This window comes from Oenanthe melanoleuca, chromosome 1, assembly GCF_029582105.1.
Source record: "Oenanthe melanoleuca isolate GR-GAL-2019-014 chromosome 1, OMel1.0, whole genome shotgun sequence".
NCBI classification, from domain to species: domain Eukaryota; kingdom Metazoa; phylum Chordata; class Aves; order Passeriformes; family Muscicapidae; genus Oenanthe; species Oenanthe melanoleuca.
In genome coordinates, this window is record NC_079333.1 from 14,875,715 (window position 1) to 14,902,677 (window position 26,963).

General features: G+C 46.7%; 1 protein-coding gene across 1 annotated transcript; it reads left to right on the top strand.

Moving 5' to 3' along the window:
- Nucleotides 1-427: 427 nt before the first annotated feature.
- On the top strand, nt 428-24,335 carry DGAT2 (diacylglycerol O-acyltransferase 2). The gene is made up of 8 exons (XM_056488006.1): nt 428-643; nt 8,427-8,546; nt 9,522-9,629; nt 10,446-10,516; nt 17,821-18,025; nt 21,080-21,254; nt 21,935-22,137; nt 22,910-24,335. The coding sequence occupies exons 1-8, from the start codon at nt 604-606 to the stop codon at nt 23,062-23,064; spliced, it is 1,077 nt and encodes a 358-aa protein (XP_056343981.1). The 5' UTR covers nt 428-603; the 3' UTR covers nt 23,065-24,335.
- The last annotated feature ends 2,628 nt before the right edge of the window (nt 24,336-26,963 follow it).

Consider the following 26,963-nt stretch of genomic DNA (forward strand, 5'->3'; position numbering starts at 1 on the left):
CCTGCCAGGGCCTAAAGGGGTTCTAAGAGAGCTGGAGTTGGATTTTGGGCTGGGGGCTCAAGTGACAGGACAAGGGGATGGCTTTCCACTGCCAGAGGGCAGGGTTGGATGGGGTACTTGGAAGAAATTCTTCCCTGTGATGGTGGTGAGGCTGTGGCACAGGTTGCCCAGAGCAGCTGTGGCTGCCCCATCCCTGGATGTGTTCACGGCCAGGACGCTGCTCAGAGCAACCTGCTCTAAAGGAAGGTGTCCCTGCCTGTGGCAGGGTGTTGAAAATGGATGAACCTGAACGTTCTGTGCCAACCCAAACCTCCTGCGACTCCATAAAACAGGGCATGAAACAGCTTGTGAAAGGGGCGGGCTCTGCTCGGTCTCCGCGCTCCCAAATCCCGATTTCACGCCGAAAGCAGCACCGGGGGAAGAGCTGAAGATCTCTCCCAGCCCCGGCTGAGATCCCCGGGCTCTGTCCCGCCCCGTCCCCTCCCCCGTCCCCTCCTCCTCCCCGCTATATCTGGGTACGGCCGCGCTCTCTCCCGCTCGCGGTGCTGCCGGTGCCCTGCTCCATCCCATGGCCCTGCCCGAGCCCTGAGCACGCTGCCCACCATGAAGACCATCATCGCTGCCTACTCCGGGGTGCTCCGAGGTACGGGGGAGGGCTGCCGATGAGTTCATCCATCCCGCGGGGGGATGGATGGTGCGGGGTCCCGGTGCCGCAGGGGGATGGATGGTGCGGGGTCCCGGTGCCCCGGGGGGATGGATGCTGCGGGGTCCCGGTGCCCCGGGGGGATGGATGCTGCGGGGTCCCGGTGCCCCGGGGGGATGGATGCTGCGGGGTCCCGGTGCCCCGGGGGGATGGATGCTGCGGGGTCCCGGTGCCCCGGGGGGATGGATGGTGCGCGGTCCCGGTGCCGCAGGGGGATGGATGGTGCGGGGTCCTGGTGCTCCGGGGGGATGGATGGTGCGGGGTCCCGGTGCCGCAGGGGGATGGATGGTGCGGGGTCCCGGTGCTCCGGGGGATGGATGGTGCGGGGTCCCGGTGCTCCGGGGGGATGGATGGTGCGGGGTCCCGGTGCCGCAGGGGGATGGATGGTGCGGGGTCCTGGTGCTCCGGGGGGATGGATGGTGCGGGGTCCCGGTGCTCCGGGGGGATGGATGCTGCGGGGTCCCGGTGCTCCGGGGGATGGATGCTGCGGGGTCCTGGTGCTCCGGGGGGATGGATGGTGCGGGGTCCCGGTGCTCCGGGGGGATGGATGGTGCGGGGTCCCGGTGCCCCGGGGGGATGGATGGTGCGGGGTCCCAGTGCCGCGGGGGATGGATGGTGCGGGGTCCCGGTGCTCCGGGGGGATGGATGGTGCGGGGTCCCGGTGCTCCGGGGGATGGATGGTGCGGGGTCCCGGTGCCGCAGGGGGATGGATGGTGCGGGGTCCCGGTGCTCCGGGCTGCGGTGGGAGCAGCCCCCCAACACTCAGCCTTGTGATATCCCCCCTTTTTATGGCCGCAGGAACGCTGCTCAAAGGGAATAAGGAGGGGGAAGAGAGATGTGCAATGGCGGGGAGGCAGCTGTAGCTTTTCTTGGGTTGAGGATTACAGGTCTCTGCGCAGGTTTAGTGTTTTAGCGGCTCGGGATGCACTCCTGGCTCTGGCTGGTCTTGCACGTTTTGCATATATATATATATATATATATATAAACTACAGTGAGTTTGCACCTTGAAATGTGGGCGTGGGGCACTGGCGTGTAAATGAGTCTTTCCTCCCCCCCTTTTTGTCACGGTAGGAAGAGAAGTGTGGTATTTTACTGGCACTGCGTGGCTGGTAAAGTTCAGTCTCAGCTCTGTGTTCATAGAATCGTTTCGCTTGGGAAAGGCGTCCTAGCAAGTCCTGCTGTTTCATAATGCTGTGGTCCCCACACCTCCATCGAGGAGAGAGCGGAAAAATGGCAACGTGTTGCTATTTTTGCTGTGTTGTAATGAGGAGGTGAAGAGTCAGTGATCAGCGGGAGTTCCGTGGTGACCACTTCTGCCAAATTTGCTTTAGCAGCCCTCGGTGCTGGTGGCTTGTTGAGAGAAGTGGAATGGGTGGCAGTGGCTGGCACCCAACACTCTTCCCTGCACGCTGCAACATGTTGGGTGAAGGCTTTGGAGTACAGGAAATCCCAAACCACCTTGCCTGCTTGTAAAGGCATCTCAAAAGATCTTGCAGGAATAAACATTCAGCAAGTCGAAATGTTTGGCTGGGTAGAGTTTTGTGTCCCTTCTGCAAGGGTGCTTGGCTAGAGAAAGGTCAAGATTTGCAAACTTTGTGTGAAATTTGGGGCTTTGTGTGAAAATGCGGACAGCGATTTACCCTGTGATTTGTGGAGAGTCCTTGAGTGGTTACTCTGTGTCCACGAAGACTTTTTGCCCTCAAAAAGCGACCTGTGAAATGGATTGATTAAACAAATCATTAGCAGAGCTGAAAGGACATGAACCTGGTGAATTAACCTCTGAGGTCTTGTTTTTGCACTTGTCTTGCCCGGTCCTGGGTCTAGAGCTGCTGGTGCTCATCTCAGCCAGAAGGATTTTAGAGATTGATCTGAAGGATCAGTTGAGAACCGATTGGAGAGAAGACCTGCATGTGTTTCCTGTATTCAGATCTGTTTCTTAAAATAACTTTGCTTGCATGACTAGCAGAGGACAAGTTATATTTTCAGTTGAGAGAGGTCATTTGAATTAGCAGCATGTGAACTGTTATATTGAAAGTTAACTGCAAACTAAGTGCAGAGAATAAATAATTCAGGAAACCTATAAAATATGTAGGGTTGACCTGAGACCTCAGCAGCCACCCTGTTGGCACTGGCATGTTAATGTTGGATCTAGGACACATGCATAATTCAAAATGGAGTGTGGTTTAGGGACAGTGATTGGCCTCATCTCTAGATAATCCTGATTAGTGATGGAAAGCTGTCTTAACTCTCTTCAGGTCAGTTTTCCTCTGAGGCACCTCGTGGAGATCCTGCAGTGATATTTGTGCTTTTTAAGCTAATTTTATGTATTTCTGCCAGGGGAGACTTGGATGTTGCCTTGGTGACTGCAACATCCACCAACCCCTTGCCAGTGCTGTAGCCTGCCTGGGCAGGAAAGCACAGGGCTGGCTTCACAGCCAAATCCAGGTGCCTCCCAGAGGAGCTCTGACTTGGGCTGGGTTTGGGGATAGTGATGTGTGACCCTGCAGATCAAAACTGCCAGAGGTGATGTGGTGTAGAGGTTCATTCATGAGACCTTATGTACTGCTTGATCATGTTGGACAACATCTCCAATTACAGAGGGTGTGTTGAACAAACCCACTAGATTTTTTTTTCTTACCTCCCTCAATATTTTTTTTCTACTTTTCATGCTTGTGTAAAGGGCTGACTTTGGGGTGAGCATGGCTCATACTGTCCTTTAGTCTTATTGCTTTCCTGGCATCTGATTTTCTCCTGGTGCTTGTAAATTTGGCTGAATTAAGTCTGATTCTATTTAAATACAAGGAAAAAAAAAAAAAAAGGCATAGGCATCTGCCTCTACATCTATCCCTGTATATGTACAGAGGATATCCTTTTTTGATATCAATCCAGTATTGCACAAATCAGAGCAGATCTTGGACCAATGCCTAGGGTTGGATGATGCTCTGAGACACCTGGTCAGGTAGGAGGAGCTGTGGTCTCATCTTGACCTGCCCCACTTTGGCCTTAGGATGCTCAGGAGATCTTCTCCTTGTGTTTGGCAGAGCAGCAAAGTCTGTCTCATCCCTCTCTCCTGAGGAAAGATGCCAGTGTGGCTGTAACACTGAAAGGCTGTGTCTTTTCTAATGTTTCATCAGTCAGAAGTTTGGGAAGAGGAAGGTGATGTTGCTTAGCTTTACATTGGAGTTAGTCTTACCCTGCATGTGAGGTTTAGCAGAGCTCAGTTCTGCTCTGGGGTGGGCAGCCTGGGAGCTCCTGTTTTGGGAGAACAGGATCACAGCTGGCAGCAATGAGGTGTTTTCTCTTGACAGGGTTGTTTGGGAGGTGGAGGTCTGGGCTTGCTCATATGAGAGCTCTCATGTGCTCTGGACACACTGATGAGCTGTAGTAAGATGGGTCATTCTCTCTTGTCCAGACTGTTCAGTCTTGCTAACTTAAATCTAAGCTTCTTGGCTGGTCTGGGACAGTGGGGTCTTGTGCTTACCTCACTTTAACCCACCTACAGCTGTGAGTGTGGAGACTGAGGGCTGAGTTCAGTGCTGTGAGTAAATGCACAGCTAACATGAGAAATGTCACGACAGATCGATTTACTGGGGCTGGAGAATCCCAGCTCCTTTCTAAAAGAGCTGATATAAATTTTTATTTGCATGTCCCTGTTAACAATACTGTTGATTCCCAGTTGTAGATACAATGCACTGCAGATAATATGGGATTGAGTGGCTTCCTGGGACAGGAGCAAACTCTTCTAAAGCTGTTTTCAGTTGCTCTGGGCTGGTTACTCATCGTTTGTCACAGCACGGCTGGTCTGTAGCTGGACAGATAAATTTGGCTATAACAGAAATTTAATTTGGTTAATTTAGTTTGTTATAGAAGTAAGCAAGTCTCTGGGTGGGCAGTGATAGGTTGGATTTAAACTTAAAGTGGCAACTTCTGCTAATTCTGTTTTATCTTGGATGCTGATATATTATTAGTCAGGGAACTGGGTGGTGTTGAGACTCTGACCAATCAGTTGTCTAAGCCCAGGAATTTTGAACCCTCTATAAAAGGAGGTTTGGAACAATAAACCAAGCTGTTTGTTGCATGATTCTCTGTGAGTCCTGTGTCTGTCTCTAACCTATGACCTCACATAGCAATTTCTTAACAAATTGTTTATTCTGTAGTGAATATGGTTTTGCTTGGGGTAAACCTAAGACACAAAAGAACTTGTGTTGCTCAAGGGGTTTTATAGGTGCAGCAGCATGCTCTTGCATGGGAGGCTGAGTCCTTCTGAATATTCTAGTACTGGTCTGTTTTTCTTAGCCTCCAATTCAGCTATGCCTCCAATTTCAGCTTCTCTGCCAAATATGTAGCTCAAAATGCCCATTTACAGTTTATGCTTTGATGGCTCTAATACAGTTTTCCTCTAAATAAGCTATGTGAAGCAGTTTAATTCTTGGCCAAGAATTAACATGCTAATTTTCTGGAAAAGGTGGAAGATGAAGCTTGGCTTTAACAAGGCTTCAGTGTATTGTTAGCTATATGTAACCCTTGTACTTCTCAGTTAATTTTTGTGGCTGACTTTTAATTAAATCCTGTCAGTTGGGTTTTTCTGGTGTGAAGTCCTGTTTACTTCCACTCTCAGGATCTTTGACTCTACTTCCCTGCCTAGATAAATGTTGTTTGTGTAATTTATCTGAAATAAACTGTGCTGGAAGAACACCAGATGCTGAGTCCATATTGCAGGACTCAAATGCTTGGTCAAACCATTTGCTGACTCGAGGATCTCCTTGGTAGCAACTCCTGCATTTGATGTTAAATGGAATTAAATGATGGTGAGCCCTTTAGAGGAAGTATTTTCTCTAATGGACTGAAGTGTCAGTGTTGGGTCATTCTTCTGTGGCTGAGTGCTAACACCACTTTCCCCCCATTTCTGTTGACTTGTCAAAACTCTTCTGCTCTGTGTCACTAGTGACTGGCCTGGCTCTCCAGAGCATGGAGGGTCTTTCCAAAAATGCCTCCTGGCTGCTGAAGCTGAAAGGAGCCAAGGCTTGCATGGGAAGTTGAATACACAGTGCCAGGTCTGTCATGAGGAAAAGGAAGCTCAGGACTGTCTGGGAAGGATTGTCTTGGCACTAAAATCTGTAAATGCCTGGTTGATGAAATGGGTTAATCTAGAGTCTGCAGGTTTGGTGCAGAGGCAGTCCTGATGAACTTGCCAGGTTGACTGACCATTCCCATGGTCCTTTCCTTTCCTACTGGGCATCTTTCATTCCTTAACTGGGAATTAAATGTTGATATTCAGGTTATGGTAACTACTGACTTTTCTGGTGTGGAGAATCTTGTTCTCTTTAGAGGATATCTTTGTTTTCAGCTAATAACTGACCCAGGACACTTGTCCAAGGGCAGGTGCTTAGAGCTGTCTCCCAAGCCACTGCCATCCCTCTGTCTGCAGGAGTTGAATGTGAGTTTTATGTGGCTGACAGGTTGATTTGTGCTACCCAATACTGGTCTATTTACAAGGCTGGCAATGCCTACAATTTGTTCAAACATCTAGAAAATGCAGAAGTACAAATTCTCATCTCGAGGGGTAAACAGTTGTTCTCTTTGGGAAGAGGATAGGAATTTAGCTGATCCAAGGCTGGGATGTTGGGTTTATGCAGCCAAAGAGGTTTGGTAGTGTAAATGCAGGTACTGGAAGAAAAAAATTACACTGGACTGGGCTTTTATTGTGAGTCACAAATAATCTCTAAGACTTTTGGCTTCTTTTGAGGACCTAGATGTATGTCCAGTGACACCACTATTGCTAAATGCTTTCTTTAAACTTGTACCAGATAATCCTCAGTCTACATCAAGTCTGTCCACCTGCAATTTTGTAAAGGTTTTGGGATAGCAAGTTCCTGGAGCTGTGGCCCCTCAGCAAGAATTGAGCAACCTGATCTAGCAGAATGTGCTCCTGTCCATGGCAGGGTATTGGATTGAGATGAGCTATAAAGGCTTATTCAAATACAAACTATTCCAAACCCAAAGATTTCTTTTACCCTTGAACAGGCAACTGGCTTTGTAAAAAAACAGGGTGAAGTTCATCCCTTAGCCCAAATTTGGGGATTTGCTGCTAAATTTTACAGCATGGGATTGCTGAATGTCACAGCTTAGATACTTTAGTGTGGCAAGTCAATATACAGTGACAGTTTAACTCAACATATTCTCCTGTCTCCTCAGAAACAGAACTGCTTGCTGGATTCATTCTTAATGCTGCACTATGTTATCTTGTAAAGAACTGCCTACAGCTCTAGCTGCCGCTTCAACCTGGATTAGTGCTGTAGGTTTGTTTACTCCATGTTGTAGTGGTATGATCTATCCCAGGCTAAAACTTGATCTGCTTAGAGTACACACTAGTGGGATTGTCCATGTAACATGGACTAAGCAGAACCAAGGGTCTGAACTGGGTGGTCTGGCTGTAAATTTAGACTGCAGCCTTTGGTGTGGCTCCCCCCTGAATATTGCCAGGGATGAGGCATCTTTGGGTAACCTGTACCAGTGTTTCACCACCCTCATAGTCAAAAAATTCTTCCTTGTCTAATCTAAATCGACCCTCATTCCTATGAAACAGTTGTTTTACATTTTTAAAGGATGTTCCAGTGAGAGTGTCTTTGTAGGAACAACCAAAAATCCCAGAGCCTGCTTATACCTAGAGAAGCTGTTTTCAATCACTTCCATTTGACTGAGGGTGAACACTTGCTATGCTATTACCACGAGCAGGGTCATATCTTGTCAGCAAGAACAGAACCTATTCAGTGTAATGGCTTCTTTCATAGTCCTGATAACAGGCTGATCCTTAAATAAAAAAGGAAATAGGTAAATACACATGAATGTGATCTGTATTTTGACCAGTGCTTGTAAATAAAGTAATGAAGAAAAGTGAAAGAAAACCCACTTGCCAGTGCTTCCTTCTGGAGGCTGAGTGTATTGCCTGAAGCTGCAGTGGGTGGTTCTTCATATAGAAAGCAAGTGTTTTCAGTGCTTTACTCACTTTTGGTTTTTTCCTTGCTTGAATATCTTAAGCTTCTGCAAGAATGGCTTTCAGCTCCTTCCTTATTTACTGCTTTAGGAGTGCTGATATTTCCCTTACTTGCAGAGCTGTGGATCCTCAGGGCTGTGTGCTGAGGTGTTGCTCAAGCAGCCCTTGGGCTGTGCTGAGTAAAGCTAGAGCACAGAGCTTTCCTTGAACAGCTCTGGGATTGTGCAACAGGCCCTGAGAAGGGTGGATGAGAATAGCTCAGACCACAGCCTGGTGTCTGCTTGCCTGTGCTTTGAGGCAGCTGATCTTTATCTTGCTGTGAGCTCAGGGAGTGCCCTCTTATCAAGCACCACTTCCAGGGACTGGCAGTTTGAGGTGAGGGTTTGTGTTAGGAACATCTGTTAACATCCTCTGCACTTCTGTGGTCAAGTGAACAGAGGCTTGCTCAGGTGGGTACTGATGGTCACCCGTTAATCCCCTCCAGTATTCTGAAAAAGCTGGATGTTGGCACATGGCAATCCTTCTTCCTGGATGCCCAAACTCCATGGAAAATATTAGCTTTTAGCAAACCTTGCTCTAAAAGCAAGCTGCACATTTATCTGAAACCTCTTACTAAATAAGTTGGACTTGATGACCCTTCCTTCTATGATTCTATTTCAAAGGAAAAACACTCATCCCTTTGCTCAGTGTGCAAATGTAACTTTATTTCTTTTATTTTTCTTTCTTTAGGCACTGGATCAAACATTCTTTCTGCTCTGCAGGATTTGTTCTGGCTCTTGAAATCCAAAGTAGAGAAACAACTCCAAATCATCTCTGTGCTGCAATGGGTTCTCACTTTCCTTATCATGGGTAACACCTTTTGACCTAAAGCAAAAATTCAGCTGTAGTTTTAGCTGTAATTCTGGATGAATTTTAATGCAAAAATGTTAACTTTTACATAAGCATTAATTACTAGATGTGTACTGCAGCAGTGTAGTTCCTGGGGTGCATGGATTTTGTAAACCAGTTACATTGATATTTTCAACTATAAATGACTTTTCCTGGCTCTAGAAAATCACAAGAGCTATGGAAAGACTGACTGATGTTTAGCTCGTGCCTGTGTCTACCCTGCAAATGAGGCTGAAACAATTGGAAATGTCTTACTTGGCTCGCTCATGGGAATATCCACAGAGATTTCTTAGGAGCAGCTGGTAACTGATGCAAGTGATTGCAACAGGAATGTCTTCCTCTTGACTTGGTCTCCTTCCAGGAAGGACCAGAGATGGGCAAGAAATGTTTGTGTTAGAGCAGTAAAAGAGTAAAGCCTGTTTGTCCCTGGGTACTTGGATTATGTGAAGCCTCAGGCTGCTCTCCTCCATTGGATTGTTAATAATTAAACTGGAGAATGGCTGCTCTCAGCATCTGTCTCACTCTGCCTTCCCAGTTCAGTTTGTGCTAAAATGACCATGTCATTTGTGGGTGGGATCCTTGGCACCCTGGTGGGATGGCTGATGCAGAGCTGGTGTAACCTGTGGGGAAAAAAACCCCTTGGTGTGAGCCACAAAGAAATCTTGGTGCTCATTGAGTCTGATGAAGCAGCTGCCCTACCTGGAGAGATAAGAGATGCCTGGAGGCACCAGGAAGGGAAGGTTGAGCTTTTCCAGAGCTCTAGAGGAAGCTGCCTCAGCCCTACATATGGGGTTTTTAGGCAAATCCAATTTGATTGAGGATTAATGATCTCAGACTGAGACTAAGGTTTCAGCATAGAAGAGTCAAAAGGCAAGGGGTGTAAAGGGAGACCAATGCCTGATGCAACCTTGTTTTCTTCTTTCTTGCACTCTCCAGGTATTGCTTGCACTTTAATCCTCATGTACATACTGTGCACAGATTGCTGGGCCATTGCTGCTCTATATTTAGCCTGGCTGGTATTTGACTGGAATACACCAAAGAAAGGTAAATATTGCAGAACAGATCCTTGTTCTTAAAGTGTCCCTGTCTCCATGTTTGTAGAAAGAAGCACTTCCTTGTAATGGATGACTTCCTTTCTTAGTGTGACTTTGACTGAATCACTGACCCAAAGCATTATTCAGTGAAGCATTTAAATGTCAGCCCTCAGCATGAGCAGTGACTGCAGGTTTTACTGATGCTGAGGGCAATACAAACTTAATATTTACTACTCTTGTGCCATTGCTGGCTTTTACTGACATATTTATAAGGCATAGGTTCTTTCTGTAGTTCAGAAAGGTCTTGAATCTTCAGGTCTTTCTGTCCTCTCCAGCTCTTGCAAGGTTCAGATTGTGATGTGATTATTAAGATGTGGCTCCTCTATGGAGTCAGTGTTGCTTCAAATAAAGCAGAAAACTTCATTTCAGAAAAAGACTCCCCAAAAACCCTGTAGAAACCAGCTCTGGGAACCAGCAGTCATAACAAGCTTTGGCAATTACTTTTGTAGCCAGATGAGCAAGTTCTCCATTGCTTCAGGATGACTGAAATCATGCAGGATTTTGGCCTTTCCCAAAGGTTGAATCTGAGTGTTTCTGGTTTGAATTGTAGAGTTGTCTATGGTGAATTTACAGTCAGGCTCTAATTTGCTTGAAGTACCTTGTATTCCAGAGTGTGCACTGATTTCAGTGAATGATGCAAGTATCCCATATGGAGGAATGAAAGTTGATTCCTCTAGTGTGACAGCAAACCCTGGAGTCCTTTAGACTTTTTGATGGACAGCCATGTGGAAAGAGCTTTAAAAACATGATTCATTTTTCTCAACAGGGGGAAGAAGGTCCCAGTGGGTGAGAAACTGGGCCATATGGAGGTACTTCAGGGATTATTTTCCAATAAGAGTAAGTAAAAATTTAACCCCATACCCTGGGATTTAACAGCCTTAGTGTCTTGTACTGGCACCAGTCTATCTGTGACACTGAACTGTAAGCAGGACATGGCTCAGTTTTGCCATACTACTGTTTGTGGCAGCTGTGCTTAGAAAATCTGAAATGTATCATCAGTAATGGCAATGTGATTGCCAGAAGCTGCTGTTTCTAATGGTCTTAGTAGATTCTTGGAGACAATCTGCAATCCTTGTTCATCTCTCCAGCTTCTGGAGACACTGGCACAGGTTGTCCCAGCAAGTGGTGGCTGCCTCATCTCTCAAAGTGTTCAAAGCCAGGCTGGATGGGGCTTGGAGCAGCCTGGTCTAGTGGAAAGAGTCCCTCCCTATGGGAGGGAATTGGAATTGGATGATCTTTAAGGTTCCTTCCAATACAAATCACTCTGTGATTCTCTTCTGTGCTGCAGCAGTCCTGTGTAGTGCCTGACCCTAACACTGTTCCCCTCTCATAAATCATAAAATCTAGCTCAGTTTTTACCTGTTTTCCAGTAACACTTCTGCTCTGGGCTGTATTGGGTCAGAATATCTGGGACCCCTCTTCACCAAATATCTTAGCACTTCTCAGGGAGCAGTGAAATTTGTCCTCAAGTCTGTTTGCTTTGGAGAAGTGGGTTTTCCCCCAGTGGGAATAGCTTCAGTTCTCCAGCTTGTAACTTGCTCACCACATACTTGTATTTTTCCTGCTGGTTCAGACATGTTGCAGAAAGAGGACAGGGCTGCCAGACTGCTCTGGGACTGCAGAATTAGCTGGATGCCTTGGAGGGGAGCAGGGGTCAAATTCGGCTAGGAGGGAACTTGATCCCTTTGGAAGGGCACACAGCTGAAAGGACTATTATGTAAGGCTGTTGGCAAGTTTTATTCAGCTTCAGTATGAGGGAGGGACCTTGATACAGCTTTTGAGCCACCTATCCCCAGGATAGTCCAGCCTCAGAAAGGAGCAGGGAATCCAATTCCAGCAGGATGCCAGAGCAGCTTAGGCTGGATTCTTCCTTTGCAAAGTCACTTGAACTCTCAGGGTCCCTGAACATGCTGCTGGTGAACAAGCCTTTTGTTGTACTCTTAGAAACATAGAACCATTTAGGTTGGAAAAGACCTTTAAGAGCAAGTCTGACCATTAACCCAGCACTGCCAAGTTGACCATGAAACTTGCTGTTGTTAACAGGTAATTCTTGGCAAGTCCAAGTGTACGTGGAAAAATTCACTGTGCCTGCACAGGCTGGAAGTCAGCCTGGGTCTCATGGCTGACAGAGAGCTGAGCAGGCTCTGCTGTGGAAGATGGGTCTCAGATGTGTTGTGGTCTAGTACCAAGTCCTCAGTGCTGCACTAAACACTGCTGCCTTGGATGTTGCTGAGGTGGGCTCTGTTATGCTGGGGACTTGATTCCAAAGGGAATCACCACCTGTAGTGCTGGTTCTGCTGTTCCATCATTCCTTTGATGGCATATTTATCCTTGTCTTCTGGGAAATATGCTCTGCAGAAGCCCTGCAGGTCAGATTCACTGTGGTTATTAAAAGTTTGTCAAAGATCTGGGTTTTTTAAGTAGGTTTAGAGATGAGATGGGGTAGATAAACTAAACTTTGCAGCAGTTTTAAAATAAATACTTGCTAGTTCACATAGCTTATTTGTGAGAACTCCTTATAGGTGTAATTCCTTTGCCACTAAAGGGGAGGAGTTGTGCAAGGTTTATGGAATCCACTGGTAATTCCCATGCAAAGGGCAGAACAGGAGGGCTGACAGCTGGGAGATGACTCCTGCATGTGTTTTGGGGGAGCAGCCAGCTGGCTGCAGGCTTGGTAAAAGCTGCTACAGGGATCTTAGGGTAGAGGGGTGCTAGAGGTGGTTTTTTGCAGTTATGGGGCTGATGCATGAACAATGCATTAGTATGAACAATATCTCTTTAGCATTTTAGGAATGGTACCAAAAACCAGAATGCCTTGAGCATGGGAACTCCAGGGTTAAACTAGTTAACTATTCTTGGTCAAGAGGGAGATGGGTCATTTGTTTAAATGTTCTCTCTGCAAAAATCCCTTTTACTGGATCCTGATCTGTGTAATGGCTCAGTAGGATCTGGTTTGTGTCCCAGGGCTTTTGGTTTGTCAGGGCAGCCCTCTGCTGCACCTCATCCTGTGCCATGTGCTTGCTGAGCACTGCAAGGACAGATCACACCAGTGACAGTCACACTGGTGGCACTTGTAATGCTGAACTTGGCTCTGCAAAGTCTGCACACAGAGCTGTGGTAGCTGCATCCATACCTGCACAGGTACCAGCTGTGTTGGGCTATCAGCTCAGATTTAATTCACAGAATCACAGCACAGTTGGAAGGGGCCTTAAAGTTGTTTCATTGCACCCCTCTGCCATGGTCAGGGACACCTTCCATTAGAGCAGGCTGCTTCAAGCCCTGTGTAGCCTGGCCTTGAACACTTCCAGGGATGAGGCAGGTACACATCTTCTTTGAGCAACTTGTGCCAGGGCCTCACCACCCTCACAGGGAAGAATCTCTTGCTGTATTTGACTTGCTGTATTAGAGCATGAGAATCAAGCTCTGCTTCAATGTTTGTGCTGATTAGGCTGGTCTCACTGGAGTCAGCAGTGCCTCCCAGGCTGAAACACCAGGACTATTGTACCCATACCTGGAGATATGAGGTCATGTTTTGTAATACCAGGTGGATTTGGAAAGCAGCCCAAATCTGGCTCAGTTACTCAGCATGAGCAGTGGTTGGCTGCATTCTCTGGGACTTCATGTAGCTGCTCTGACAGTAATCAGCAATTTTAGGGCACTAAAAAATTATGTTTATCTGCTGGTTAATGGCTGGCCTTGTAAATAGTGCTTTAAGCTAAGCAGCACATGAAGCATCTGAGGAATGTTCCAGTGAACTGAGTCCTGGACCTGAAGTGAGAGGTGAAGCCCAAGCCCTTGCAGCTGTATGCATGGGGCTGGACTGGGGCACACATCATCTGCACCATCTCCATCTCATCCTGTTGATCCCAGCAGCCTCCTGGGCACACACTGCTGATCTGAGGGTGTTATGCTGGGGGTACCATGATCCAAAGGTTTGGTTTTGGTAAAGAAGCTGAGCATGTGAACATCTCCATGTGCAATAGGACTCCAGGTAGCCAGGGCTTCAGACATTTGGCTCACCTTTGTCAGACTGTGAGCACCTCAGGTGTGTGCAGGGAGAGCCACTCACTGCAGTGGGAGAGTGGGCATATGGCCAGAGCAGGAATTGCTGCCAAAAGTGTCTTTCCACCCCCCCACCTCCATTTGTCTTGTATTCTGTGTCTTGGCTAGCTTCCTGGCAAAGCTCCTCCTTAATTGTTGTACATGAGTTACAGAATGGAACTAGAAGGATTTGATTGCTCTGTCCTAACCTAGTGTAGTGGAAGGCATTCCAACCCATGACAGGGGGTTAGAACAAGCTGAGCTTTAATGTCCCTTCCAACCCAAGCCATTCTGTGAATTTATGACATGGATCATACTGGGAGCCTGACAGGGGGTCTTCAGGTCCTGGCTTGCCCTGCTGGGAAGTTAAGATAATTTCTTCCATACTGTTGCTGGGTGTGATGCAGCTGAGTGCAGTTCTTGGGTTGTTTTGCAGGCTTACATGCTCATGGGACATGCTGCTTGGATCTTGCAGGATGAGCTCTGGTTTCCTGCTCTCTGCATGCTTCCATCATCAGTGCTGCTCAGCTCTCACTCAAACAACTGATTATTTTTCTGCTCTTTGGCTCCTGGTGCTGAGCAGCAGTGGTTCTGCAGTCCCCTTTATCCACTACTGAATGTGCCACTGTTTCTAAAAATAAAATTAGCAATATGGTTTTTTAAGCTGTGTCTGGCACTTAAATACTAACACTCATCTCCTTTACACTATTGCACTGGCTTACTGTTTCTATAGGCTGGCTTAGTTCTGTGTGAAGAAATCTGTTATTATTAGACAGGTGGATGAACTTTGCTCCCAGAGAAACAGGTTTGGTGTCTAACAGCAGCTGAGAATAGGTGTGTTAGTGCAATGGGGTGAAGGTTCAGCTTCACTTCCAGTGCTGATTGTCTGGCTGAGATGCAGCAGGGATGTGCTGACTCTGCCTCATCATGGGAGCACCAAGGCTCCAAAGAGCTGTGTGGGACTGGAGAAGACCTTGAAGGCAAAAGAAAAAACCAGCTGGGGGCTCAGAACAGAGTTGCAATAGTGTTGTTCAGTGACAGCTACAGCAATTCCTTGAGGCAGCCTGATAACACTGTTTGCTTCTCAAGGGGAGGGTTCAAAGAAGCAGCTGTGAGTGATCAGCCTCCTGAAGAGAGGCATGGAATCATGGAATGGTTGGGCTCAAGGGACCTTTAAATGCATTCTAGATCCAAAGCTCCATCTTGTGCACTTCACTGTCTTCACTCTTGCTTGAGTCTAGAAATACATGATTTACACTATTTCAGAAATTTCTGCTTCTAGATTAAATTTAGGGAGAGGTGAAGATATTGGCAGGTCAGACCCTGCCTGGGCTGAGTTTGTGCATTAGCAGATTCAAGACCTGCACTTGCAGAGAAGTGCCCAACCCTGTCTGATGTCTATTGGTTTAGGTTCCCTGGCTTGACTTGGGTGGAAGAACACATAGAATCTCTAAGGTTGGAAAAGACCTTGAAGATTGAGTCCAACTATTCCAGTACCTTTGGGGTAATTTTTCCCTAATACCTAATCTAAATACCTGAGGCTGTGTCCTCTTGTTCTTTCACTTCTTACTAGAATAGACTGACCCTCACCTGCAACCTGCATGGGACAAGCAGGGGAAAAGCACATATGTGTGAAAACCAGGCTGAGTCTCAGCCCTTCTCCCTTGCCATTGTTTAGTTGGATCCCTGCACAGCCCTTGCCCAGCTCCTGCAGTGGTGTGGGTGATTGATGGTCGTGGCTATTGCCAACCCTATGGCTCTGTAACAGGAGCTCCTGGAAAACATCCACAGTGATAAGGCTGCAGCTTGGCTGGGGCTCCTGTGAGGTATCCAAGCAATGGGCTCCACTGGGTGTCCTTGCAGTGTGGAGGGGCTGGAGCAGGAGGACAGCTTGTCTTCTGCATGTGTGCTCTGCCAAGCTCAGCATGCAGGTGCCTCGTGCTCCGGGATGACAAGGACAGACCCTCTTTCAGCTGTCTCTCCTATAAAAGGAGCTGTGCTTGGTGCAAGTGAGAGATGAGGCTTGGAAATCACCACCTTGCTCTGACAGGAGCTCTTAGGGAGGAGTGTCTGCTGCTTGTCCAGCCCAAGCCACGTGTCTGTATCTACCAGGCCTCTAGTCAAAAAGTCAGAACAGTCCCCTAAGGTCATCAAGTCCAACCATTCTGCCAGAAGTGCCAAGGCCACCACTAACCCATGTGCCCAGGTGCCACATCCACAAAGCTTTTAACTCCCAGGGACCAGTCCTGACCAGGACACTGCCTGGATAGCCTGTTGTAGAACTGATAGATGGAGGGGTTGCTTACCTTATCAGTGCTTTTTTCCTGGAGATTGGTTTTTGGTCTTCAGTCTGTTTCTTGTAGCTATTCAAGGAGACCCTCCTACCTTGGGAAATGAAAGCAAAGTCATCTACTAATTGGGAAAGAAGGGAAAGGGGATGAAAGAATGACTTGGTATAATATAGGCAATGGGGCTCTGCAGAGCTGTCACAGCCACAAGCCTCTGTGCCCTCTTCCTGGAGCTCTGTGTGACCTCAGAGCCAGAGGAAATGGTGAAGGGGACCAGTCAACTTGCAGAACATGCTGCTGCACCATCCTGTGTCACAGCCACTCTTTCAAATAGCACAGGAGCTGTAGCTTCATCTGGGGGCAAGGCTGAGAACGGGGAGGAGGGAGTCCAGTTTCTGGACATGCTGCTTCAGTGTAGCTCCCTGTAGCATGATCCAGAATGAACCTGCCTAGTGCCAAAACACTTCTTGTCCAGGGCAGTGGGGTGGGTAATGCTGGTGTGACATCCTGGAAATCTGTGGGGTTTTTTTTCCAAGGGAGCTGATGTAGAGTAGCCTTTACCTGTACAGTTTGAGGGATGGGGTGCCAAACCTTCAGCTTGTAGGTCTGAGAGCTGCTGGGGTGTTGCAGATGGCAAAAAGTGGCACTATTGCAGCCTGCAAAGAGGAGATGTTTAGATTAGGTATTAGGAAGAGATTATTGACTCTGAGGGTGGTGGGGCCCTGGCACAGGCTGCCCACAGAAGCTGTGGCTGCCCCATCCCTTGAAGTATTCAAGGCCAGGATGGATAGGGCTTGGAGCAGCCTGGTGTAGTGGAAGAGGTTTGGAACTGATTTATTCTTAAGGTCTCTTCCAACTGTACTATTCTAGCATATGGAAAAAAGTTAAATTTGATCTCTATTTTTGTAGGATGAAGCAGCTCTGCTGTGTTTTGTGCTGTGTGCTTCCTCAGGCTGCATGTGTACAGCCCAGGGAAGATGCTCTGACACATGGGATGCTGCTGCACCCAAAAAAGCCCCCTCTGGCAATAATGGGAACAGGGAATGGGGTGTTCTGTGCTAGCTAAGACAGCTGTGGAGAGTCCAAGCTGTTCAGACAGAGGAGCAAAGGGTTAGGAATATTGCACAGCCTGAAAACAACATGATTACAACTCCTAGAGCATGCCCTGCAGGAACCAGAGATGGCTTGAGGTGTCTTGTTGACCCTTTGGCATGTAGGCCAGGGCAGAACCTCTTAAAAGGAGGGATGGTTTCCAGTGGTTACCACCCTTCTGCACATTTTCCCACTTGGAAGGTGGCCAACAGGCCCATTAACTGGTTGGCTCTTTTTTTTCAGGCATTAAGTGAACTTGTTTCTGCTGTGAGGCAGTGATGTTTATGCTCTTTGTCCCTCATACTGGGATCTGAGCCACTAATGTGCTGAGAGAGGGCCTGGAAGGAGGTGTAGCTGTGGCTACAGGACTGAAGAACTTGGTTGGTTTGGGCAAGAGGTGTGTAAGAATTCCTTAGGAAGGAGAAGAGAAGCAAAAGGCCCAGGCTGCATGCCCTGTTCCTACTTGGCTGGCAGGCTTCTTGTGTCCAAGATCAGCCTGTTTATCCTGCTCCCACTGCTCAGGAAACTGAAGTCTAAATAGCTGCTCCTACCAGAGCCTCTGAAATCCAGGAGAGCCCATACATGAGCTCTTAGGCTGTTCTCCCTGATGGGAAGAGAGACAAAACCTGGGGGGATATGACTTTTTTTTTTTCACTTCTCCCATTTTCATTTACTCCCTGAAAATACCCATCTTCAATTGAGCTCTTTTTTCTTTCCTAGCTGGTTAAAACCCACAATCTGCTGACCACCAGGAATTACATTTTTGGGTACCATCCACATGGCATCATGGGCTTGGGTGCCTTTTGCAACTTCAGCACAGAGGCCACGGGTGTCAGCCAGAAATTCCCTGGGATTCGACCATACCTTGCTACCCTGGCTGGGAACTTCAGGATGCCCATTTTGAGGGACTACTTAATGTCTGGTGGTAAGCACAATCACTCTGTGCCATCTCTGCTCATGCTCTTGGCTCGGATCTGTCTTCACTCCTTTCAAGTGAAAGCTGTGTTGAAAGCTCACATAACCACTTCCTGCTGGTAGCACCACTCAAATATTGCTTGCAAATAGTTGTCAAGAGGAAGCTGTGAATAAATGTGAAAATCCTGTTTAGTGAAGGTGTCCCTGTCCCTGGCAGAGGGCTGGAACTGGATGACCTTTAAGGTCCCTTCCAACCCAAACCATCCAGTGATTCTGTGAATATCACTAGTTTGGGCTGCAGGGACTGCTTCTCCTCTGTTCATCCTTAGCTGTGTGATACTCTTGTCTAAAAGCATAGTAAAGGTATCTGACAGCTGTAGGTGTGGAAGGTGGAGATGTGGAACCAAGTTTTCCTAGTTATTGTGTGAAGGTACAGGAAGAAGTTGCACTGAGTGAAAATACTGAGTAACCACAGCCAGCTCAGCTGCTGGGCTCACTACCCCATGACTTGTCACACATCTGTGTTTTGTGGTGGTGGTGGATGCTGTCTGCACCCAATCACACTGCTGGGTGCCTGCCAGGGGTAAAGAGTGAAGTATTGCAGGATACCAGCTGTTCAGAGAGCCCCTTCCCTGAAAGGATTCCTGTAATGGATCCCACGGATTATGCAGTGGTGATTAAGTGTGCTGAATTACATTAATAGGGCTGTGTTAATGGAGTCCAGGATTTTAATGCTGGAGGGCTTGTGAGTTATAACTGGGCAGAAGAAGCAGTGTTTAAAGTACCAATGAAGTGTTCTTGCATGGCCTGAGCTTCCTTTTCAGAGCAAGGACTCCTGTCAACACATAAAGACAGACTGACTTGAACAATCCAGTAACCTGTTTGCTGTTTCTGGAACTGGTTCATCAATAAATGACTTTAAAACAGATATCTTAATAAGTACCATAGCTGGGAAGATGATAGGAGTAGCTGTACCTGACTCTGACTTGTTAGAATTGACTATTTTTGAGACTACTGTCTTAATTGAGGGAGAGAAAAACTAACTGGATCTGGTGCAGAAAAGGTGTTTGTCCCTATCTAGAAAGGGCAGTACATCAAGCTGGTTTTTATCTTCCTGTACTGATGTTAGTTACTGTGTGAAGTCCATAATTTGGGAATCCACAGGAGAGCAGGCATATGAGAAGTTGGGATCTGCTTTCCAGTCTGTCACATCTGTAAATTTAGTTGTGTTGCTTAAGTTTCCATGCAGCCTTTTTATACTTTAAAAAACTATCTTAAGTCTGTTCAGTATGACTGGCAGACAAGACTTGTTGCCAGCCAGAGCTGTTTCCTCCTTTTTAGAAGGAATGTGGGAGTAGGCATTAGCAACATCATTGCTGGCTTGGCTATCCCTGAGCATTTGTGCTTAAACCAGAGGAAAACTGTGCTTCCTCTGTTCCTAGGATCTAAGCAAGACTGCAGGTGTGATGAAGTTCACCTTCTGAAAGCCATCATTTGTCTTCACTTTCCTATATTAGAACTTAAGGGTGCTGATACAAAGGCCTTAACATCACTTGGAATGTGCTGATAATTCCCTCAATCCTTTTTTCAGTGGACAAACCACTTCCAGGTGGAATTATAACAAATCCTAATACTGTACCAATACACATAGTTGGTTTACAATTAATAAGAATTCTTAATTTTGCAGCCTACTAGAGGTTAAGGTACAGCAGGCATGTAAGGCATGAGGGGATGACCAGAAAACCCTCTATAGTGTGGATGTGCTAAAGAGCAGAATTTATCTGTTGCCACTTGTCTCCATGTCTCATTGCACTTTCTAAAGGAACTATTCGGTGCTGTGAGCAGCAGTCACAAGTGTGAAAGAGCTGAACATAAACCTGTTGCCAGACTTGTGTAGCCAGCATGAGCCTTGGTGTGGAGAATGGGACAAAGCTGAAAGTTGGAGCAGTGAGTATAGTCTGAGCCTTTCAGAGGAAAACCAGAGAGATGAAGATTTGTTGAAAGAAACTAATTCTTCATCTTCAGTTCAAGTGTGGTCTGCTCTGTTTTTATCTGGAGCTGGGATAGGTGATGACCCTGATGCCCAGATAGACATCAAGGCTGGCAGACCTGTCCTGTCTAAGTCCCCAGGGCCTGTTTCATCATTTAGTTCTTGGCTCAAGCAATTAATACCATGAGTGTAATAGAGCAATGACCTAAAGTACTCAGATCAGATGTGTTGTGTGATGGGAATGTAAGTCAGGGCATCCCACTTCTCCTTGGCTTATTCTGGTCAATAAAGTGAGGCAGGAGCAAGCTTGGACACCAATTGCAGGATAAAATCAATAGTTTAAAGAACAGACAATCAATTTCTTCACATTTTTAAAGCAATACAGAGGAAATTAAAGGTGCTGTCTTCAGGTTTTTATTTCCCCAGGGTGGGGACTAGTGCTTTAGGGCAGAGATTGCTTACTAAAGGTGAAGGGGGGTCCTGCTCTTTCCAGTGTGGAATAGAGGGAAATACCTTCACAGACACTTTCCTCAGAGTATGAACTTACACAAACACTCTGTCCTATAAATTGCAAGAGCTTCATATTATTTCAGATCTGTCTTAAAAGTTTGTCCATTTATTCTTTTTATATCACTGAAGTCTTCTCCCACATCTACTCCACTACCTAATTTTGCTGAGGAATTGGCCAATATCAGACTCTCATTCACCAAAATAACACAAACTGCTTTCTTCCACACTAAAGGTAAACCAAATCTTACTGTAAAGTTTACATGGAGGGAGGATGTCTGACACCAATGCCTTTGATATCACTAGAAAATCTTTGCTGAAGTCCTTTGATAAAGGAAAATTTTTGAGAGCTGATGTTTATGGAGTTTATGACCAAGTCTAGTGCTGCCAGGTCTAAGAACTGCTTGTTTAGTTGAGGAATAGGTTGCCTGCCAATACCATCCTCTCTGACCACAGAGAGGTTGGACAATTCAACTTGCAATTGAGGCATAAACTTTGTGCTCTGAGAACATCCTGAAGTCACCAGCCAATTTCACAGTGTGACCCTTGTCTGTCTCCTTAACCCAGGGATATGTCCTGTGAACCGTGACAGCATAGACTACATCTTGTCCAAGAATGGCAGTGGCAATGCCATCATCATCGTGGTTGGAGGGGCAGCAGAGTCCCTGAACTGCACCCCAGGGAAGAACTCAGTGACTCTGAGGAACAGGAAAGGATTTGTGAAACTGGCTCTGCGGCACGGGTAAGGGGCAGCCCCAGTGCTGGAGCACTGCTGCTACCGTGTGGAGGTGCTTTTATTTCAACAACTTGGTCTAGGTGAACATGTCCCACCTCAGTGCAAGGGGATGGGGCTAGGTGGCCTTCAAAGGTCCCCTCCAGCCCAAGCCATTGTGTGATTTGGCTCCCTGAAGCAGCTGGTACCTTGGAGGGATTCTCCTTTCTGCAGTTTTGCTGTGTTGTGTGGATGTTTGCCCAGAGCATCAGACATGAGTATCCTTTGGCTTCTGCCCCTGAGCAAGGTCCAGGGGTAGGGGGATCCCTGGGACAGCAGGAAGCTTCCAGGGCCAGGAGAGGCAGTGTCAGTTGGGGTGATGACCTGTGCAGCCCCCCTGATCCCCATGTGCCTGAAAGGAGATGGCCATCAAAAACAGGAGTTGAGTATATATGGGAGCATGTCCAGTGCCTGACTGCACAGTGTTCCACAGGCCCATTGTCAGTACAATTCTCTTGCATGCCTTCAAAGTATATCTGTTATGCCATGCCAAGTCTGGCTGGCTTATGTCAGTACCTTGTGCCTCAAAAAAATGCTCTGGGCAGTGGTACCAGGAATTGTGCAGCCTGGCAGAGCACACAGCAGCAGGTGTGGAGCTGCCATATGAACTGCAGTCCAGGGGGGAGTCCTGAATCTTTCTGTCTTTCTAGAGCTGACTTGGTTCCTGTCTACTCCTTTGGGGAGAATGAAGTGTACCAGCAGGTGATCTTTGAAGAGGGTTCCTGGGGAAGATGGGTTCAGAAGAAGTTCCAGAAGCACATTGGCTTTGCTCCGTGCATCTTTCATGGCCGTGGCCTCTTCTCCTCCAACACCTGGGGGTTGTTACCTTACTCCAAGCCCATCACTACTGTTGGTAAGCTTTTGGTATAAACACGCTGTGTACCTCTCTAGGTAGCAGGATATTTGAATCTATGCTGTACACCTGCTGTAGCTTGCTCTCAGAGTCTTTACTATAAAATGGCTTTCCCTTCTATATAAAACTTTCCAGCAAAACTGAGAATGAGCTGGAAGAATTTCCAGAGATTACAAGCCTTCAATTAATGTTCTGCTTCCAGGCAATTTTGCAAGAGTTCTTTCTGGGGGAAAAGGCTGTAGCTCTACTTTCTTTGGCCTTGGATAGCTAAAGGCAGAAGCACCCTGGTCCCCCATGCTCCCGTGGGATGCATGTCTGACAGCTGAATATTAAAGCCAACCCTAAAACTTGCATCTGAGTCTTCTAAGCCAAAGCAGTGAGGCTTTGAGGGAGGAGGAAAAAAGGTCAGCTTTGCTTTTGTGGTGTGTATGGGGGAATACATAAGAAGAACTGACTCTTGGCTCCTGTTAACTGAGGAGGGATTTATCACTCTGCTGTAACAGAAGGGGAATTTTCCAGCCACCTTGAACAGCAGAGGCATTTGTGTAGCTAAAGCAAATCTGGTATTGCTGCAGATGTGATGTGTGTCCTTGTTGTGGGAGAGTTGTGCTTCAGAGCCTGGTAAATCTGGGAGGAATCAGGCAAACCTCTGCTGTAATGGCAAACTGTGCCAGAATAGATGTGCTGAACTACCATAGCTGAGTCCATAGAGGACAAATATCCAGGTTGTAGGAGCATTTAAGCTAACGTGGATTTGTCCCTTTTTTATCAGTTGGAGAGCCCATCACCATCCCCAAAATTGATAATCCATCCCAGAAGGAAGTGGACTTCTACCATAGCATATATGTGGACGCCCTGATCAAACTCTTTGACAAATACAAGAGCAAATTTGGCCTGCCGGAGAATGAGGTCTTGGAAGTCAACTGAAGGCACTGGCTCAGCAGCATCTCCTCTTCTCAGAACTGACACATCTTTTCCAGGAGTCCAAGCTGTCATTGTGTACTTGAAAGCATGTGTGGGTGTATGTATCCTTCAAAGCAAGTGTTTAAAGTACTGCTAGACCACTTTAAAAAATAATAAAGAAAGGCTTTGCTTTAGAGGAATCCCATTACAAACATCTTTTAATACAAAAAAAAAGCACAACTCCCATTGCTGTGAGGATTTGGATAAATGATTGCCTTTGTAATCTGCTATATAATGCTGTTGGATCACCAGCAATGGATTAGAAAAATTCCTACAGCTACTGTACCCACTAGCACAAGCAATTTTGGGAAAGTAGCATGCATCTGGTTTTCAACCTAAAAAGCAGCAGGTTGATTTGAGCAGCATGGCAGTTTTAGAAATGTGTTGCACAAGAGTCCTGTTGAGACATGCTTATGTAGCACAAGAGTATTTCTGCTTTGGAAAAGCCCTTTCTGGCAGTACAGTTGGGCTGCCAACCCCCCTGGTGTGGCATCTATGCTTGATGGTGCAGGAAACCAAGTGGGAAGAGTCAGGGTGAACCTTGATCCATAGTGTAGTGGACGATTTTGTGGCTGTAAATTCACCACTTATTTGAAATGTCAGCTTAGAAGCAGGTGTGTCCCAGGTGCTGCTTGCACAGAGGCTTGTAGCTGGAAATTTGGGACTTCTTCATAGCCACAGAACTCCAAGGATAAGCTCTAGGAGCTGTGGGATGGTGCAGTCGTGTAGCTCTGGTGTTGCAGACCTCTAGGGTAGCCCATAGGGGGAAAATGCAGTGGCACTATTGATGCAAGTGCTTTGGATCCCAGAAGTATTTGGGGAAATCTAGAAGTAACTTCTGGCCTGAAGGTGGCTTCTAATTACTCCATCCAGTGAATGTAAAGAGGTAGCCTTTGCACACATAGGAATTAAAGTGAGCTACTTTTAAAAGTATTTATAAACTGTTTACGTGGATGTTAACATTGCTTGTAGTGAGATTTCTTGAGAGTACAACTTGTTTATGTATAAACCTGAAACACTGCACTACTTGCATGTCTGACCTGCCTTTTCAACCATTCAGTTGAGTGTATCTTGAGCTCTGAAATGTGCCTTTCTTCCATGCAAGAGGATGGTACTTCACATTCCTGGAATCTTGCCTCTAAAGACAAATGTTCATCTGTCATATTTGATAGATTATTGTATTACAGAGTATTAATTTTTGTACAAATTTCTAGAAATAAACTTGGGCAAAAATAGTGGGCTGCTTTGGTCCCTTCAGTGTTGCAGGGTTTATGGCTGGTATTACAGCAGTAGTTTGTTTGTATGATTGCAGTTGTGCCTTTTTTCCTATGGGGAACAAAATTGTCTACAAAAGCAGACTCACACCAAAATCACCATCTCTGGAAGTGTGTAGTGGTGGACCTGGAAGAGTTAGATTAAGGGTTGGATTTGATTTTAAGTGTCTTTTCCAACTTTAATGATTCTGCTCTACCATCTGCCTTCTTCCTGCATGGGGCAGCCAGGATAATTTACGCAAATCTGAAGAGTTTCTGTGGGCTGTTACAGTAACAAGGGAGGGTTTAACCTGTTTCTGGGCTGGTTCTGGCCTGTGAACCACGGAAGTGATCAATCAGTGCTGGCTGAGTTTCACAGCCTGACAATGCTGTTCTCCAAGGTGAAAGCCAAACTTACTCTTTGCCCTTTGCATGCTTGGCCAATGGAATTTGAAAGTCACCTGTTCAGGAAGATAAACCTGGTGTGTTGCTTGCTCTCCTTTTCCTCACCCCTAGTAGGATTGATTTGTATCACTGTTTTCTGCTAGCTGACATTAAGGTTGTGGTTCCAGTGACATCTCTAGAAATGTGTAATGAGAAAAGCTCTGTCTAAACCACTATAACTGCCTGTGGCATGTCACTGGAATCCACCTTTGAGGATTCCATGAACTGGAGAAGGTCAGAGCTTGCAGAGCTTTGTCCAAGCAGTGTTTTTGATTATCAAGTTTTAGATCAAAGCATAGCTGCAGACTGAAAATTCCCCTAACACAGAGGAGGGAGAGAGTTATTTCAAGCAAGGCTCTGTTCCTGCAAAAAGGGATATACTAATGAATATCCTATGATTTTTCCTTACTGCAAGGTTGGACCAGCTCTGCTGAATTCTTGGCTGTGCTGGAAGTACTATTAATTAAAGTCTACCATGAGATTGACACTGAACATTGTTCTTTTGCTATCTATCACCAGTCTATGAAAGGAGAATTTTTGTCTGATCTCAGTTCGTGCCCAAGGTTTTAGCCCAGGTTGTCTCATACAATAGTGTGCAGAAAGCCAAATGCATCCTGGGCTGATCCTACAGTGTGACAGCAGCCCAAGGGAGTGATCTGGCCCTTTTGCTTGTGAGGGCTCACCTGCACTGCTGCCTTCAGCTCTGGAGTCCCCAAAAAGACAGACCTGGCAAGTCCAGAGGAGGCCACATAGAGGCTCTGAGGGCTGGAGCCCCTCTCTGCAGACAGACTGGGAAGGTGGGGATGTTCAGCCTGGAAAAGAGAAGGCTTCAGGAGACCTTAGAGCCCCTGCCAGTGCATCATGGGGCTCACAGAGAGCTGTAGAAGGACTTTGGACAAAGGAGGGATAGGACAAGGGGCAATGGCTTCACAGTGACAGAAGGGCAGGGTTAGAAGGGCTATTAGGAAGAAATTGTTTCCTGTGAAACAGTGGCACAGTTAGCCCACAGAAGCTGTGGCTGCTTGCAAGTGATCAAGGCCAGGTTGGATGGGTCTTGGAGCAACCTGGTCTAGTGGAAGGTGTCTCTCCCATGGCAGGAGAGTGGAACTACATGATCTTTAAGATTTGCTTCCAATTCAAACCATTCTGTGATTCTATGAACTTAAGCACTAATAGGATTTAAAATTACCACCTCTGACTCTGTGATGATAAGCATTAGAACAGTCTGCCCAGGGAAGTGGTAGAGTCACGATCCCTAGAAGTGTTCTAAAAGTTTGTGGATGTGACTTGTGGACAACAGGTTAGTGGTGGCCTTGGCAGTGCCAGGTTAATTGTTGGACTCGATCTTAGAGAGGACTTTTCCAACCATGACTGTGATTCTTTGATTCTATGACTATGCTGTGTCTTGCTGGGGCAGGGTCAGATGGAGTTGCTATGCTCTTGCTGCCTTATCTAGGTCACTTCCCTTGGCTGAGATAGGCTGCTGTCCACAATAGACCAGCTCTGATAAAGCTATTCTTCCAATTTCTGTTGAGAAATGGGCATCTTTGCTTTCCTGTGGACCTGTCTTGCTTTTAGCTCAGCAACTTCCCCTTCCTCTGCTTTTGTTTAGCTTGATATTTGAAATACATTTGCACTTCTCTGGTTCTTTAAGATCTGTGTCTTCCTAACATTCCTCATCATACCTGCAAGAAACCTGATAAATCTGTCCCTCATTACAGGCTGGAAGAGGGGACTGTCCACTTTCACCACATTTTCCTCGTGTTTACACATAGTTACTGTCCTGTTTTGTTGTCTTTGTCTCAAATCAGAGCTCTCCCTCTGGCAAACAGAACAAAAGGGTACATGGCTCAGTTTATGGAAAAGGCATAGCACTTGGATGCGGGCCATCTGCTGTGATTTATCCCTTCTTTGACTGCCAGCCATGGGGCTTCCTGAGCATGTTACATGAATCCTGGCTTCAGTTTTGAGCCCTTCAGGACAAGAAGGACATTGGGGGCAGGAGTATGCCCACAGAAGGGAATGGAGCTGGGGAAGGGAGTGCCAGAAGTGGCTGAAAGAGCTGGGTGGGGCTCAGTGTGAAGGAAAGGAAGCTTGGGGGGGAACATTCTCACTCTCTACAACTTCCTGACAGGGGAGTGAAGGTGAGTTTTGGGCTCTGCTCCG

What these genes read in the sequence shown, in the direction of transcription:
- DGAT2 (XM_056488006.1), top strand. Translation starts at nt 604, where the DNA reads ATGAAGACCATCATCGCTGCCTACTCCGGGGTGCTCCGAG. An exon ending in GGACTACTTAATGTCTGGTG is followed by an intron (nt 18,026 to 21,079) that starts GTAAGCACAATC and finishes TCCTTAACCCAG; the next exon opens with GGATATGTCCTGTGAACCGT. An exon ending in CAAGCCCATCACTACTGTTG is followed by an intron (nt 22,138 to 22,909) that starts GTAAGCTTTTGG and finishes CTTTTTTATCAG; the next exon opens with TTGGAGAGCCCATCACCATC.